The 13,861-nt window shown below is 41.6% G+C and overlaps 1 protein-coding gene across 2 annotated transcripts in view; it reads right to left on the bottom strand.

Moving 5' to 3' along the window:
• LOC117512561 (embryonic polyadenylate-binding protein-like) overlaps positions 1-13,861 on the bottom strand; it is a 59,256-nt gene that overhangs the window by 39,491 nt on the left and 5,904 nt on the right. For both annotated transcript variants that reach the window (XM_034172682.1, XM_034172683.1), the window contains exon 2: positions 1,116-1,309. In XM_034172682.1, coding sequence (XP_034028573.1) covers positions 1,116-1,309 — 194 coding nt within the window. The remainder of the gene's footprint in view (positions 1-1,115; positions 1,310-13,861) is intronic.

Raw genomic sequence — 13,861 nt, 5'->3', positions numbered from 1 at the left:
GACACAGCTGACTGTGAACAACCAACATCTTTTGCAACACTGCATGATGATTTACCCTCTTTTAAGATTTTGATAATCCTCTCCTTTGTTTCAAATGACATCTCTCGTGTTGGAGCCATTATTCATGTCAGTCCACTTGGTGCAACAGCTCTCCAAGGTGTGATGACTCCTTTTTAGATGCAGACTAACGAGCAGATCTGATTTGATGCAGGTGTTAGTTTTGGGGATGAAAATTTACAGGGTGATTCCATAATTTATTCCTCAGAATTGAGTGAGTCCATATTTTTTTCCCTCTGCTTGGTCTAACAAGTAACCGTTACTGACTGCCACAATTTTTTTTCTTGATTTCTTACAGTGTTTCTTAAAGCCAGAAAGTTGCCATTTGAAATGACTTTAGTTTTGTGTCATGTCTGTGATCTGCTTTTTTACTACAAAATTAAACATCTGAATGAACATCCTCCGAGGCCGGTGATTCCATAATTTTTGCCAAGGGTTGTATAAACTGGTGTGGGTAAAACTTAGGAGGGAGGCAGGACTTGAGGTCACAGAGGACCAGATGCTCAAAGCACTTCATGACTTCTGATATTGGTGCCACTGGCCTGAAGTTCTTAAGGCAGGTTATGGCTGAGTTCTTGGGGACGGGAATGATGGTGGCAGCCTTTAGGCAGGCTGGAACAGTAGCCAGCTCCAGGGAGGTGTTAAAAGATCCCCTGACAACTGGTCTGCACATACCTTTAGCACCTTTCCCAGTACCCCATTTGGTCCTGTTGCTTTGCAGCTTTTAGTGCTCTCCTTGTATGTTAAGCACTATTTTATTGTAATTAATTATTTGCAAAACACATACAATACTTAAAATTAAAATCTACTTAATTTGTTTTGAGCATGTGAATTTGGTGATGTAATATAACTGACACATTTTAAAAGGTGCAATTAATTGCAGTTAGAGAATGTGCTTTAAAACAAACACACACACACACACACACACACACACACACACAATGTTGCAAAAGTGCCCAAATAAAGAACTATCCAAGATCAGACACTTGTAGCAACTCAACACTCAACACAACTCAACACATTATCATGCAAAAGCAGGTATACAGTAACTAACTTACCTTGCAGGATAAGATATTTCCAAAGGCTGAGAAGGTGTCATACAATGCCTTGTTGTCAATAGACTCGTCCATGTTCTTAATAAAGATGTTACCCACACCAGACTTCCTGAGTCCTGGGTCACGCTGAGACCACATTATCCGAATAGGACGGCCTTTGATGACGTCATAGTTCATTGTATCCAGGGCACACTCAGCTGGGGAAGACACCAATAGATCAAGCAACACTTCCTCTTTATTTCAGTAAATACCAAGTACCTCAAGAAGAGTTACTGTTCTAACAAATTGAATACAGTCTTCAGGAATTTTGATGTACTGTATTTTGAACAGTTATCATGAAAGAATACTAACCATACATCAAAAATATATTTCAGAGGCTCCAGTAATGCCTGCTGTAAGTTTCAAATTTTTAAGACAGCCGAACATAGGTGGATAATCATTCAGAATGCACCATCCCCTGATGTATGAGGACATAGTCAGGAACATTCTCTTTGGTCAAGCTCACATGCCATCACTTTCACTTTCACTTTTGATACTGTTGACCATAAAATTTTATTACAGAGATTAGAGCATGTCATAGGTATTAAAGGCATTGCGCTGCGGTGGTTTGAATCATATTTGTCTAATAGATTACAGTTTGTTCATGTAAATGGGGAATCTTCTTCACAGACTAAAGTTAATTATGGAGTTCCACAAGGTTCTGTGCTAGGACCAATTTTATTCACTTTATACATGCTTCCCTTGGGCAGTATTATTAGACGGTATTGCTTAAATTTTCATTGTTACGCAGATGATACCCAGCTTTATCTATCCATGAAGCCAGAGGATACACACCAATTAGCTAAACTGCAGGATTGTCTTACAGACATAAAGACATGGATGACCTCTAATTTCCTGCTTTTAAACTCAGATAAAACTGAAGTTATTGTACTTGGCCCCACAAATCTTAGAAGCATGGTGTCTAACCAGATCGTTACTCTGGATGGCATTTCCCTGATCTCTAGTAATACTGTGAGAAATCTTGGAGTTATTTTTGATCAGGATATGTCATTCAAAGCGCATATTAAACAAATATGTAGGACTGCCTTTTTGCATTTACGCAATATTTCTAAAATCAGAAAGGTCTTGTCTCAGAGTGATGCTGAAAAACTAATTCATGCATTTATTTCCTCTAGGCTGGACTATTGTAATTCATTATTATCAGGTTGTCCTAAAAGTTCCCTAAAAAGCCTTCAGTTGGTTCAGAATGCTGCAGCTAGAGTACTGACGGGGACTAGCAGGAGAGAGCATATCTCACCCGTGTTGGCCTCTCTTCATTGGCTCCTGTTAATTCTAGAATAGAATTTAAAATTCTTCTTCTTACTTATAAGGTTTTGAATAATCAGGTCCCATCTTATCTTAGGGACCTCGTAGTACCATATTACCCCATTAGAGCGCTTCGCTCTCAGACTGCGGGCTTACTTGTGGTTCCTAGGGTTTGTAAGAGTAGAATGGGAGGCAGAGCCTTCAGCTTTCAGGCTCCTCTCCTGTGGAACCAGCTCCCAATTCAGATCAGGGAGACAGATACCCTCTCTACTTTTAAGATTAGGCTTAAAACTTTCCTTTTCGCTAAGGCTTATAGTTAGGGCTGGATCGGGTGACCCTGGACCATCCCTTGGTTATGTTGCTTTAGACGTAGACTGTGGGGGGTTCCCATGATGCACTGTTTCTTTCTTTTTTTGCTCCGTATGCATCACTCTGCATTTAATCATTAGTGATCGATCTCTGCCCCCCTTCTCGGCATGTCTTTTTCCTGGTTCTTTCCCTCAGCCCCAACCAGTCTCAGCAGAAGACTGCCCCTCCCTGAGCCTGGTTCTGCTGGAGGTTTCTTCCTGTTAAAAGGGAGTTTTTCCTTCCCACTGTGGCCAGGTGCTTGCTCATAGGGGGTCGTTTTGACCGTTGGGGTTTTTCATGGTTGTTGTATGGCCTTGCCTTGCAGTGTGGAGCGCCTTGGGGCAACTGTTTGTTGTGATTTGGCGCTATATAAGAAAAAAGTTGATTGATTGATTTCTACAAACAATTGTGAGCACAATCTGAGATGGCACCATTTCAAAAACACAGAGTACTTGTTCAACGGACTGAGGCACATGTACTGTGCTGAAAACACATGTATTTCCTTGATTAAAAAAAAGAAAAAAAATAAGTGTCTCAACCAAATGTAATGCTTTTAATGTACATAATGCTCAACACTTATTTAAGGCAGGCGTATTTTTTCCAGACGAAGGTTTGACGCGGCCATTAAATGAGCCAGGCCTGATTCAAAGTCAGGCGTTTAATCAAAGAAATACGGTATATATACGAGGTCTGTTAGAAAAGTATCCGACCTTATTATTTTTTTCAAAAACCATATGGATTTGAATCACGTGTGATTGCGTCAGCCAAGTTTGAACCCTCGTGTGCATGCGTGTGTTTTTCATGCCTGTCGGTTGCTTCATTCGCCTGTGAGCAGGCTTTGAGTGAGGTGTGGTCTACCCCTCTCGTCTATTTTTTATTGCGAATAAATGTCTGAACGATTTGGATCTTTGCTGCATCAATTCTTTTCCAGAAACTGTAAGAGACCTCCAGGTAGACACCATTCGAAAAATTAATATGGCTTTCAGGGACAATTTTATGGGGATTAAACAGATTAAGGAGTGTTACTGCCCCTTTAAGGACGGCCCACAACTGCTGAGAGCGCAGCGCGCTCCCAGCGCCGATGGACAGGCTGACACCCCGCACAAACAACCAGATCATTTCCAACGTGAAGGCTTTGTTGATCCGGGACCTCGTCTGATTTTCACAAAAAGGCAGAAGATGTGGACATCAGCACTTTTTCCAGCACATTCCACCGTTACAGGAGTTTTTTTTCATGGAAAAAGAAGCCAAGGGACGCGCCACGGAGCCGTTCATTACGCGGGACAAAACCACCTCGGTGTTGGTCTCACAGGACGACTTAAAGGTGGATTTCAGACGGATTCCAGTTGCTTTCCAGTCGTGTGAATATCCGATTGTGATTGTGCATGAGCTGGACATGCCAGAACATGTCCTGTGAGGCGTTTCTTTTCGCCATGCAGCTCCGCCGCGACGCACGGAATTCCTCCGCCTTTGTTCCTCTTTCCATGACAAAAACTCCTGTAACAGTGAAATGTGCCGTTCATTTCTAAACTGGACGCTGTCTTGATCCGGTATGTCCTCTGACTAGCACAGGAATTGTGAAAAGACGTGGACATCAGCACTTTTTCGGCACATTAAGACAGACGTGCGGAGGAGTTCGGCGCGTCGTGGTGCAGCCGCTCTGCGCAAAGAAACGCCGTGATGAAGCCTCACAGGACATGTTGGGGCTTGTCCAGCTCAAGCTCAATTTCTCGGATATTCACACGACAGAAAAGCAACCGGAATCCGTCTGAAAGCCACCTGAAAGCCGTCCTGAGAGACCAACACCGAGGTGGTTTTGTGCTGCGTCAAGAGCGGCACGGTGGCACGTCCCTCAGCTTCTTTTTCCATAAAAAAAAACTCCTGTAACGGTGGAATGTGCCGGAAAAAGTGCTGATGTCCACGTCTTTTCACAATTCCTGTGCTAGTCAGAGGACATACCGGATCAAGACAGCGTCCAGTTTAGAAATGAACGGCACATTTCACTGTTACAGGAATTTTTGTCATGGAAAGCGGAACAAAGGTGGAGGAATTCCGCGCGTCGCGGTGGAGCTGCATGGCGAAAAGAAACGCCGTGATGAAGCCTCACAGGATATGTTCTGGCATGTCGAGCTCATGCACAATCACAATCGGATATTCACACGACTGGAAAGCAACCGAATTCGTCTGAAATCCACCTTTAAGCCATCCTGTGAGACCAACACCGAGGTGGTTTTGTCCCACGTAATGAACGGCTCTGTGGCGCGTCCCCCGGCTTCTTTTTCCATGAAAAAAAAAAAAAACTCCTGTAACGGTGGAATGTGCCGGAAAAAGTGCTGATGTCCACGTCTTTTCACAATTCCTGTGCTAGTCAGAGGACATACCGGATCAAGACAGCGTCCAGTTTAGAAATGAACGGCACATTTCAATGTTACAGGAATTTTTGTCATGGAAAGAGGAACAAAGGCGGAGGAATTCCGTGAGTCGCGGCGGAGCTGCATGGCGAAAAGAAACGCCTCACAGGACATGTTCTGGCATGTCCAGCTCATGCACAATCACAATCGGATATTCACACGCCTGAAAAGCAACCGAATTCATCTGAAATCCACCTTTAAGCCATCCTGTGAGACCAACACCGAGGTGGTTTTGTCCCGCGTAATGAACGGCTCTGTGGCGCGTCCCTCGGCTTCTTTTTCCATGAAAAAAAAAAAAAACTCCTGTAACGGTGGAATGTGCCGGAAAAAGTGCTGATGTCCACATCTCTGCCTTTTTGTGAAAGTCAGACGAGGTCCCGGAACAACAAAGCTTTCATGTTGGAAATGATCTGGTTGTTTGTGCGGGGTGTCAGCCTGTCCATCGGCGCCGGGAGCGCGCTGCGCTCTCAGCAGTTGTGGGCTGTCCTTAAAGGGGCAGTAACACTCCTTAATCTGTTTAATCCCCATAAAATCGTCCCTGAAAGCCATATTAATTTTTCGAACGGTGTCCACCTGGAGGTCTCTTACAGTTTCTGGGAAAAAAATTGATGCAGCAAAGATCCAAATCATTCAGACATTTATTCGCAATAAAAAATAGACGAGAGGGGTAGACCACACCTCACTCAAAGCCTGCTCACAGGCGAATGAAGCAACCGACAGGCATGAAAAAACTCACGCATGCGCACGAGGGTTCAAGTTTGGCTGACGCAATCACACGTGATTCAAATCCATATGGTTTTTGAAAAAAATAATAAGGTCGGATACTTTTCTAACAGACCTCGTATATATATATATATATATATAGAGAGAGAGAGAGAGAGAGAGAGAGAAAACACCTGGAAAGTATTCACACAGCTTCACGTTTTCCACATTTTGTTGTTACAGCCATACTCCAAAATCATTTTTTTCCCTCAAAATTCTACTCACAACACCAGATAATGACAACATGAAAAGTTAGTTTTTTCTTTTTAATTTTGCACATTTATTAAAAATAAAAAACTAAGAAATCATATGTACATAAGTATTCACACCCTTTCTTCAATACTTTGCTGATACACCTTTGGCAGCAATTACAGCCTCATGTCTTCCTGAATATGCCGCCACAAGCTTGGTGCACCTATCTTTGGGCAGTTGTGCCAATTCCTCTTTGCAGCACCTCTCAAGCTCCATCAGGTTGGATGGGGAGCATCGGTGCACAACCACTTTCAGATCTCTTCAAAGATGTTCAATCAGATTCACATATGGGCCACTCAATTGTCCTGAAGCCACTCCTTTAATACACTCAACAAAAATATAAACGCAACACTTTTGGTTTTCCTCCCATTTTGTATAAGATGAACTCAAAGATCTAAAACTTTTTCCACATACACAATATCACCATTTCCCTCAAATATTGTTCACAAACCAGTCTAAATCTGTGATAGTCAGCACTTCTCCTTTGCTGAGATAATCCATCCCACCTCACAGGTGTGCCATACCAAGATGCTGATTCAACACCATGATTAGTGCACAGGTGTGCCTTAGACTGTCCACAATAAAAGGCCACTCTGAAAGGTGCAGTTTTATCACACAGCACAATGCCACAGATGTCGCAAGATTTGAGGGAGCGTGCAATTGGCATGCTGACAGCAGGAATGTCAACCAGAGCTGTTGCTCGTGTATTGAATGTTCATTTCTCTACCATAAGCAGTCTCCAAAGGCGTTTCAGAGAATTTAACCACACCAGCCCAGGACCTCCACATCCAGCATGTTCACCTCCAAGATCATCTGAGACCAGCCACTCGGACAGCTGCTGAAACAATCGGTTTGCATAACCAAAGAATTTCTGCACAAACTGTCAGAAACCGTCTCAGGGAAGCTCATCTGCATGCTCGTCGTCCTCATCGGGGTCTTGACCTGACTCCAGTTCGTCGTCGTAACCGACTTGAGTGGGCAAATGCTCACATTCGCTGGCGTTTGGCACGTTGGAGAGGTGTTCTCTTCACGGATGAATCCCGGTTCACACTGTCCAGGGCAGATGGCAGACAGTGTGTGGCGTCGTGTGGGTGAGTGGTTTTCTGATGTCAATGTTGTGAATCGAGTGGCCCATGGTGGCGCTGGGGTTATGGTATGGGCAGGCGTCTGTTATGGACGAAGAACACAGGTGCATTTTATTGATGGCATTTTGAATGCACAGAGATACCGTGACAAGATCCTGAGGCCCACTGTTGTGCCATCCAAGAACATCACCTCATGTTGCAGCAGGATAATGCACGGCCCCATGTTGCAAGGATCTGTACACAATTCTTGGAAGCTGAAAATGTCCCAGTTCTTGCATGGCCAGCATACTCACCGGACATGTCACCCATTGAGCATGTTTGGGATGCTCTGGACCGGCGTATACAACAGCGTGTACCAGTTCCTGCCAATATCCAGCAACTTCACACAGCCATTGAAGAGGAGTGGACCAACATTCCACAGGCCACAATTGACAACCTGATCAACTCTATGCGAAGGAGATGTGTTGCACTGCATGAGGCAAATGGTGGTCACACCAGATACTGACTGGTATCCCCCCCAATAAAACAAAACTGTACCTTTCAGAGTGGCCTTTTATTGTGGACAGTCTAAGGCACACCTGTGCACTAATCATGGTGTCTAATCAGCATCTTGGTATGGCACACCTGTGAGGTGGGATGGATTATCTCAGCAAAGGAGAAGTGCTGACTATCACAGATTTAGACTGGTTTGTGAACAATATTTGAGGGAAATGGTGATATTGTGTATGTGGAAAAAGTTTTAGATCTTTGAGTTCATTTCATACAAAATGGGAGCAAAACCAAAAGTGTTGCATTTATATTTTTGTTGAGTGTAGCTTGGCTGTGTGCTTAGGGTCACTGTCCTGCTGAAAGATGAACCGTCACGTCAGTCTGAGGTCAGGAGCACTCTGGAGCAGGTTTTCATCCAGGATGTCTCTATACATTGCTGCATTAATCTTTCCCTCAATCCTGACTAGTCTCACAGTTCAAGCTGCTGAAAAACATCCCCACAGTATGATGCTGTCACCACCATGCTTCACTTTAGGGATGTTGCCTGGTTTTCTCCAAACACGACACCTGGCATACACTCCAAAGAATTCAATCTTTGTCTTGTCAGTCCAGAGAATTTTGTTTCGCATGATCTGAGAGTCCTTCGGGTGCCTTTTGGTAAACTCCAGGCAGGCTGCCATGTGCCTTTTACAAAGGAGTGGCTTCTGTCTGGCCACTCTAGCATACAGACCCAATTGGTGGATTGCTGCAGAGATGTTGTTCTTCTGGAAGGTTCTTTCGCCACAGAGGAATGCTGGAGCTCTGACAGAGTGACCATAGAGTTCTTGGTCACCTCCCGGACTAAGGCCCTTCTCCCCTGATCACTCAGTATATGGGCGGCCAGCTCTAGGAAGAGTCCTGATGGATCCGAACTTCTTTCATTTATGGATGGAAACAGGATGCACCAGATTTTCATTCTGAGCTTCATAGCAAAGGCTGTGAATACATATGTACATGTGATTCCTTAGTTTTGTTTTTGTTTTTTATAAATTTACAAAAACGTCACATCATTATGGGGTATTGTGTGTAGGTCAGGTTGAAATTAACATGGATTTACCAGTATTTTATTACGTGATCACTAGCAACTGTATGTGGTGTTAGTAGGAAGCACATCTATCACAATATAATTCAGAATTTATTTTTACTCCCATAAATTTGAAAATGAATAATGGAAATTGACAGCTATTAGGTTTCTTTAACAAACCTAAAAAAAAGATCAAGTTCACACAATGATATCCTCCACTCTGCCATACTAGTTGATGGGATGCATTACACGTTGTTGCTATTGAATGTTTTGTGATGAAACACCTGAATTAAATAGGCAACCTCCATACATGTAAAATATGATTCATCAAATTAGAATAATTTATTCTCACTGCACATTTTCATATAATGCACTACCATTGTGTAAAGTGTCAGTGAAATCCAGAAAGGCTTATGAACTTGATACTGTACACTATGATGCAACAGTTGCAATATGTCAGACCAGAATGATTTCGCTTCATTGCACTTGTTCATGTTGTGCTACCACTGTGTGAAGCGCAACTGAAATAGGATTCAGATGGACAGGGTTGTTCCAATATACCCTGCCAAGCTTTTATTTGTGGAGGAAAAATTTCTATATATTTTTAAAGAGTAACACAGAGAACAAATCTGATTTTCCGTTCATCTAATGGGCAAAGAGGAGGGGTGATTTCAGCATGCAAGAAAGTCATTTCATTTGTGTCTTGACAAGGGATGGGTATTGAGAACCGGTTCCTTTCAGGTATCGTTAAGAAATTCGATCCACCGACATCAATAACCTTTTTACTTAACGATTTCCTTATCGGTCCTTCAGAGTGGCCGTTGTTTTTGGGGGTGTTCGTCTGGAAAATTATAATTTTTCTACAATGACTACAGACCTTGGAGCGGGTCTGTAATCAACTTTTCTGCAGCGCGGCTTTGCTTTGAACCTTGAACCAATGGAAGCAGTGATTCGCAGATCGAAGCAGTGCTTCGATAATTGCTTCATTGATTAATTTTTTCTTTCCCTTTTCCCCGCTAAAACCCTAAAGAGCATATGGCTGTGAGTATTATTTACCTTTTTTATGTTAAACCGACCTGTTATGGTCTCCTGAAACAGTTGATAGATGTATTTTATAACTTAAAAACGGGACTGATGCTAACACCTTAGCATGTCTATGACATTTTCAATGTTTTTCAAAGTTAGCATTAAGCAGTTGCAGCTGTCAAGAGTTTGTTGTCACAAAAGAGTCAAATGTATTACAAATTGTAATATTTTTAATTTATTTTTGTTTATATATTAATAATAGCAAGCACAACAATAATAGTAATACTGTAATAACTAATCTAATGATTATATACACAATTTTAGAGAAAGACACAAAAAGAACCTGAATAAAAACACAACAGAAAATATAAAACCAACTAACAATGAACATACATAAATAAATACATACATACATACAGAAATAAATAAGTGTTTCCTGTGAACACCTAGTGACTCTTACACCTCCATTTCATCCCTGTCTTATTTAAGTTTAATGACAATTTGTTTCGGTCAAACCATATTTTCAATGTGTTAATTTCATCAGTGATTTCCTCCAGAACTATCTGCCAAGTTAGAAAACTGATGCATCCTAGTACGAGCAGAATACTACTTGAATGAATTTGAATAAGGAAAGTTGGGTTTTTTTCCTCACTAAATGAATGCTGCACTCACTGCACTTTATTGTCTGGAACAGTCCCAGATTGAATTTCAGAGCTTCCAGAATTCAAACATTTTCGTGCAGGTGGTGTTGGGGGGTAATTTTGGGTTCCAGCTTTTTTTGTTTTTCACCACTTTCATCCCTGAATATGTGAATCGTGAGTCACTTTTCTGCGGATTAATGTTACTACCTGGGACTCCTGTCTTGTTGCGAGAAAGAAATGAGAATCGCCCTCCGTACTGTTCACACAGCTCCAAACGCTGCGCGGCTCTCTGCCGAGTCAAGTTAGAATGATAGAATCCAATCGGAATTAATAAATTCAAAGCGAAACGCCATTTTGTTTATTTTTATTTATGTCCAGAGATCAAGGATACAGTGACCAATTTCATATTTATTTACTTTAAAACTCAATGAAATACATAGAAATCCTGTAAAGCCTACTTTTAGTACAAAATTCACAAGAGGTACCGATAAGGGAATTGATAAGGACTCGGATCGATAAGCAGAATCAATAATGGCATCAATACTGATAAAATCTTATCAATACCCATCCCTAGTCTAATTATAGTGGGCGATTTTAACATCCACACAGATGCTGAGAATGACAGCCTCAACACTGCATTTAATCTATTATTAGACTCTATCGGCTTTGCTCAAAAAGTAAATGAGTCCACCCACCACTTTAATCATATTTTAGATCTTGTTCTGACTTATGGTATGGAAATAGAAGACTTAACAGTATTCCCTGAAAACTCCCTTCTGTCTGATCATTTTTTAATAACATTTACATTTACCCTGATGGACTACCCTGCAGTGGGGAATAAGTTTCATTACACTAGAAGTCTTTCAGAAAGCGCTGTAACTAGGTTTAAGGATATGATTCCTTCTTTATGTTCTCTAATGTCATATACCAACACAGAGCAGAGTAGCTACCTAAACTCTGTAAGGGAGCTAGAGTATCTCGTCAATAGTTTTACATCCTCATTGAAGACAACTTTGGATGCTGTAGCTCCTCTGAAAAAGAGAGCTTTAAATCAGAAGTGTCTGACTCCGTGGTATAACTCACAAACTCGTAGCTTAAAGCAGATAACCCGTAAGTTGGAGAGGAAATGGCGTCTCACTAATTTAGAAGATCTTCACTTAGCCTGGAAAAAGAGTTTGTTGCTCTATAAGAAAGCCCTCCGTGAAGCTAGGACATCTTTCTACTCATCACTAATTGAAGAAAATAAGAACAACCCCAGGTTTCTTTTCAGCACTGTAGCCAGGCTGACAAAGAGTCAGAGCTCTATTGAGCTGAGTATTCCATTAACTTTAACTAGTGATGACTTCATGACTTTCTTTGCTAACAAAATTTTGACTATTAGAGAAAAAAATACTCATAACCATCCCAAAGATGTATCGTTATCTTTGGCTGCTTTCAGTGATGCCGGTATTTGGTTAGACTCTTTCTCTCCGATTGTTCTGCCTGAGTTATTTTCATTAGTTACTTCATCCAAACCATCAACATGCTTATTAGACCCCATTCCTGCCAGGCTGCTCAAGGAAGTCCTACCATTATTTAATGCTAATCTTAAATATGATCAATCTATCTTTGTTAGTTGGTTATGTACCACAGGCCTTTAAGGTGGCAGTAATTAAACCATTACTTAAAAAGCCATCACTTGACCCAGCTATCTTAGCTAATTATAGGCCAATCTCCAACCTTCCTTTTCTCTCAAAGATTCTTGAGAGGGTAGTTGTAAAACAGCTAACTGATCACCTGCAGAGGAATGGTCTATTTTGAAGAGTTTCAGTCAGGTTTTAGAATTCATCATAGTACAGAAACAGCATTAGTGAAGGTTACAAATGATCTTCTTATGGCTTCGGACAGTGGACTTATCTCTGTGCTTGTTCTGTTGGACCTCAGTGCTGCTTTTGATACTGTTGACCATAAAATTTTATTACAGAGATTAGAGCATGTCATAGGTATTAAAGGCATTGCGCTGCGGTGGTTTGAATCATATTTGTCTAATAGATTACAGTTTGTTCATGTAAATGGGGAATCTTCTTCACAGACTAAAGTTAATTATGGAGTTCCACAAGGTTCTGTGCTAGGACCAATTTTATTCACTTTATACATGCTTCCCTTGGGCAGTATTATTAGACGGTATTGCTTAAATTTTCATTGTTACGCAGATGATACCCAGCTTTATCTATCCATGAAGCCAGAGGATACACACCAATTAGCTAAACTGCAGGATTGTCTTACAGTAACTGTTACTGACTGCCACAATTATTTTTCCTGATTTCTTATAGTGTTTCTTAAAGCCAGAAAGTTGCCATTTGAAATGACTTCAGTTTTGTGTCATGTCTGTGATCTGCTTTTTTTCTACAAAATTAAACAACTGAATGAACATCCTCCGAGGCCGGTGATTCCATAATTATTGCCAGGGGTTGTAGTCCAGTGTCTGTAGGAAGTTTGTGTTCCTATAGAAAATTGGGAGCTTAAGTAGATTTTTCATGGACGGTCGTATGAGGCTGTGTTTGAAGGTGGGACATACACAGAGGTGTACTTACTCTTACATAGTTTTTACAGACAAAGTGTATGTTTGTTAAAACATGGTCGACATTGAGATACAAAGAGATGAGCAAATACAGCTATTTTATGGCCCAGTCACACGGCACACGACAATTCCTGAACGAAGGGAAAAAGTAAAAAACGTCACAATTCGTTGAGAAAATGTGGACGAAAGAGCTTTTATCACCGAACAGTCTCCGAAGCAAGAACGCAAAAGGGACGAAAGAGGAAATTAACAAAACCGAAGCTCACGATCTCGACGAAATGCACCTGGAGCCACAGCTGGAGCAGTGTGTGTCTGCGTCTCTGCGTTCCAGGACTCGGCGCTGGGACGGCGCTCATAGCACCTGAGTCCTGGAGAAACTGCAAACAGAATCTGTGGAGAGCTGTGCGCACGTCGTGGACCACCTGCTCTGGTTCCTCGTCCAGAACAAAAGAGGGATCATGTCCATCATTATCAGAATCCACACTGTCTGTTGACACACTGCGCACTCCATCTTCCTCCAATTAAGAAAAAAAAAAAAAGTGCCCCGTGGTCACTCCTGTATCACAGTATTATGTTCTAAGCCATATATATTTATTTATTTATAACAGAAAACTGTCAAAAGGGAGAATAAATATAAGTGTAAAGATGTTTGAATATGTCAGAGCAGTAAATTAATCAGTGCGTGTGAACGCGCGCATTGACTCACATGTGCGGTTATGCCACCAGCTGATCACTGATCCACAACGTGAATTCTGCCTTCCAGAACAGCTCTTTATATAATCATTTTGATTCATCTACCTGTTGCCA

Source organism: Thalassophryne amazonica, chromosome 6 (assembly GCF_902500255.1).
Source record: "Thalassophryne amazonica chromosome 6, fThaAma1.1, whole genome shotgun sequence".
NCBI lineage: Eukaryota > Metazoa > Chordata > Actinopteri > Batrachoidiformes > Batrachoididae > Thalassophryne > Thalassophryne amazonica.
This window is presented reverse-complemented; position numbering and strand designations above follow the sequence as displayed.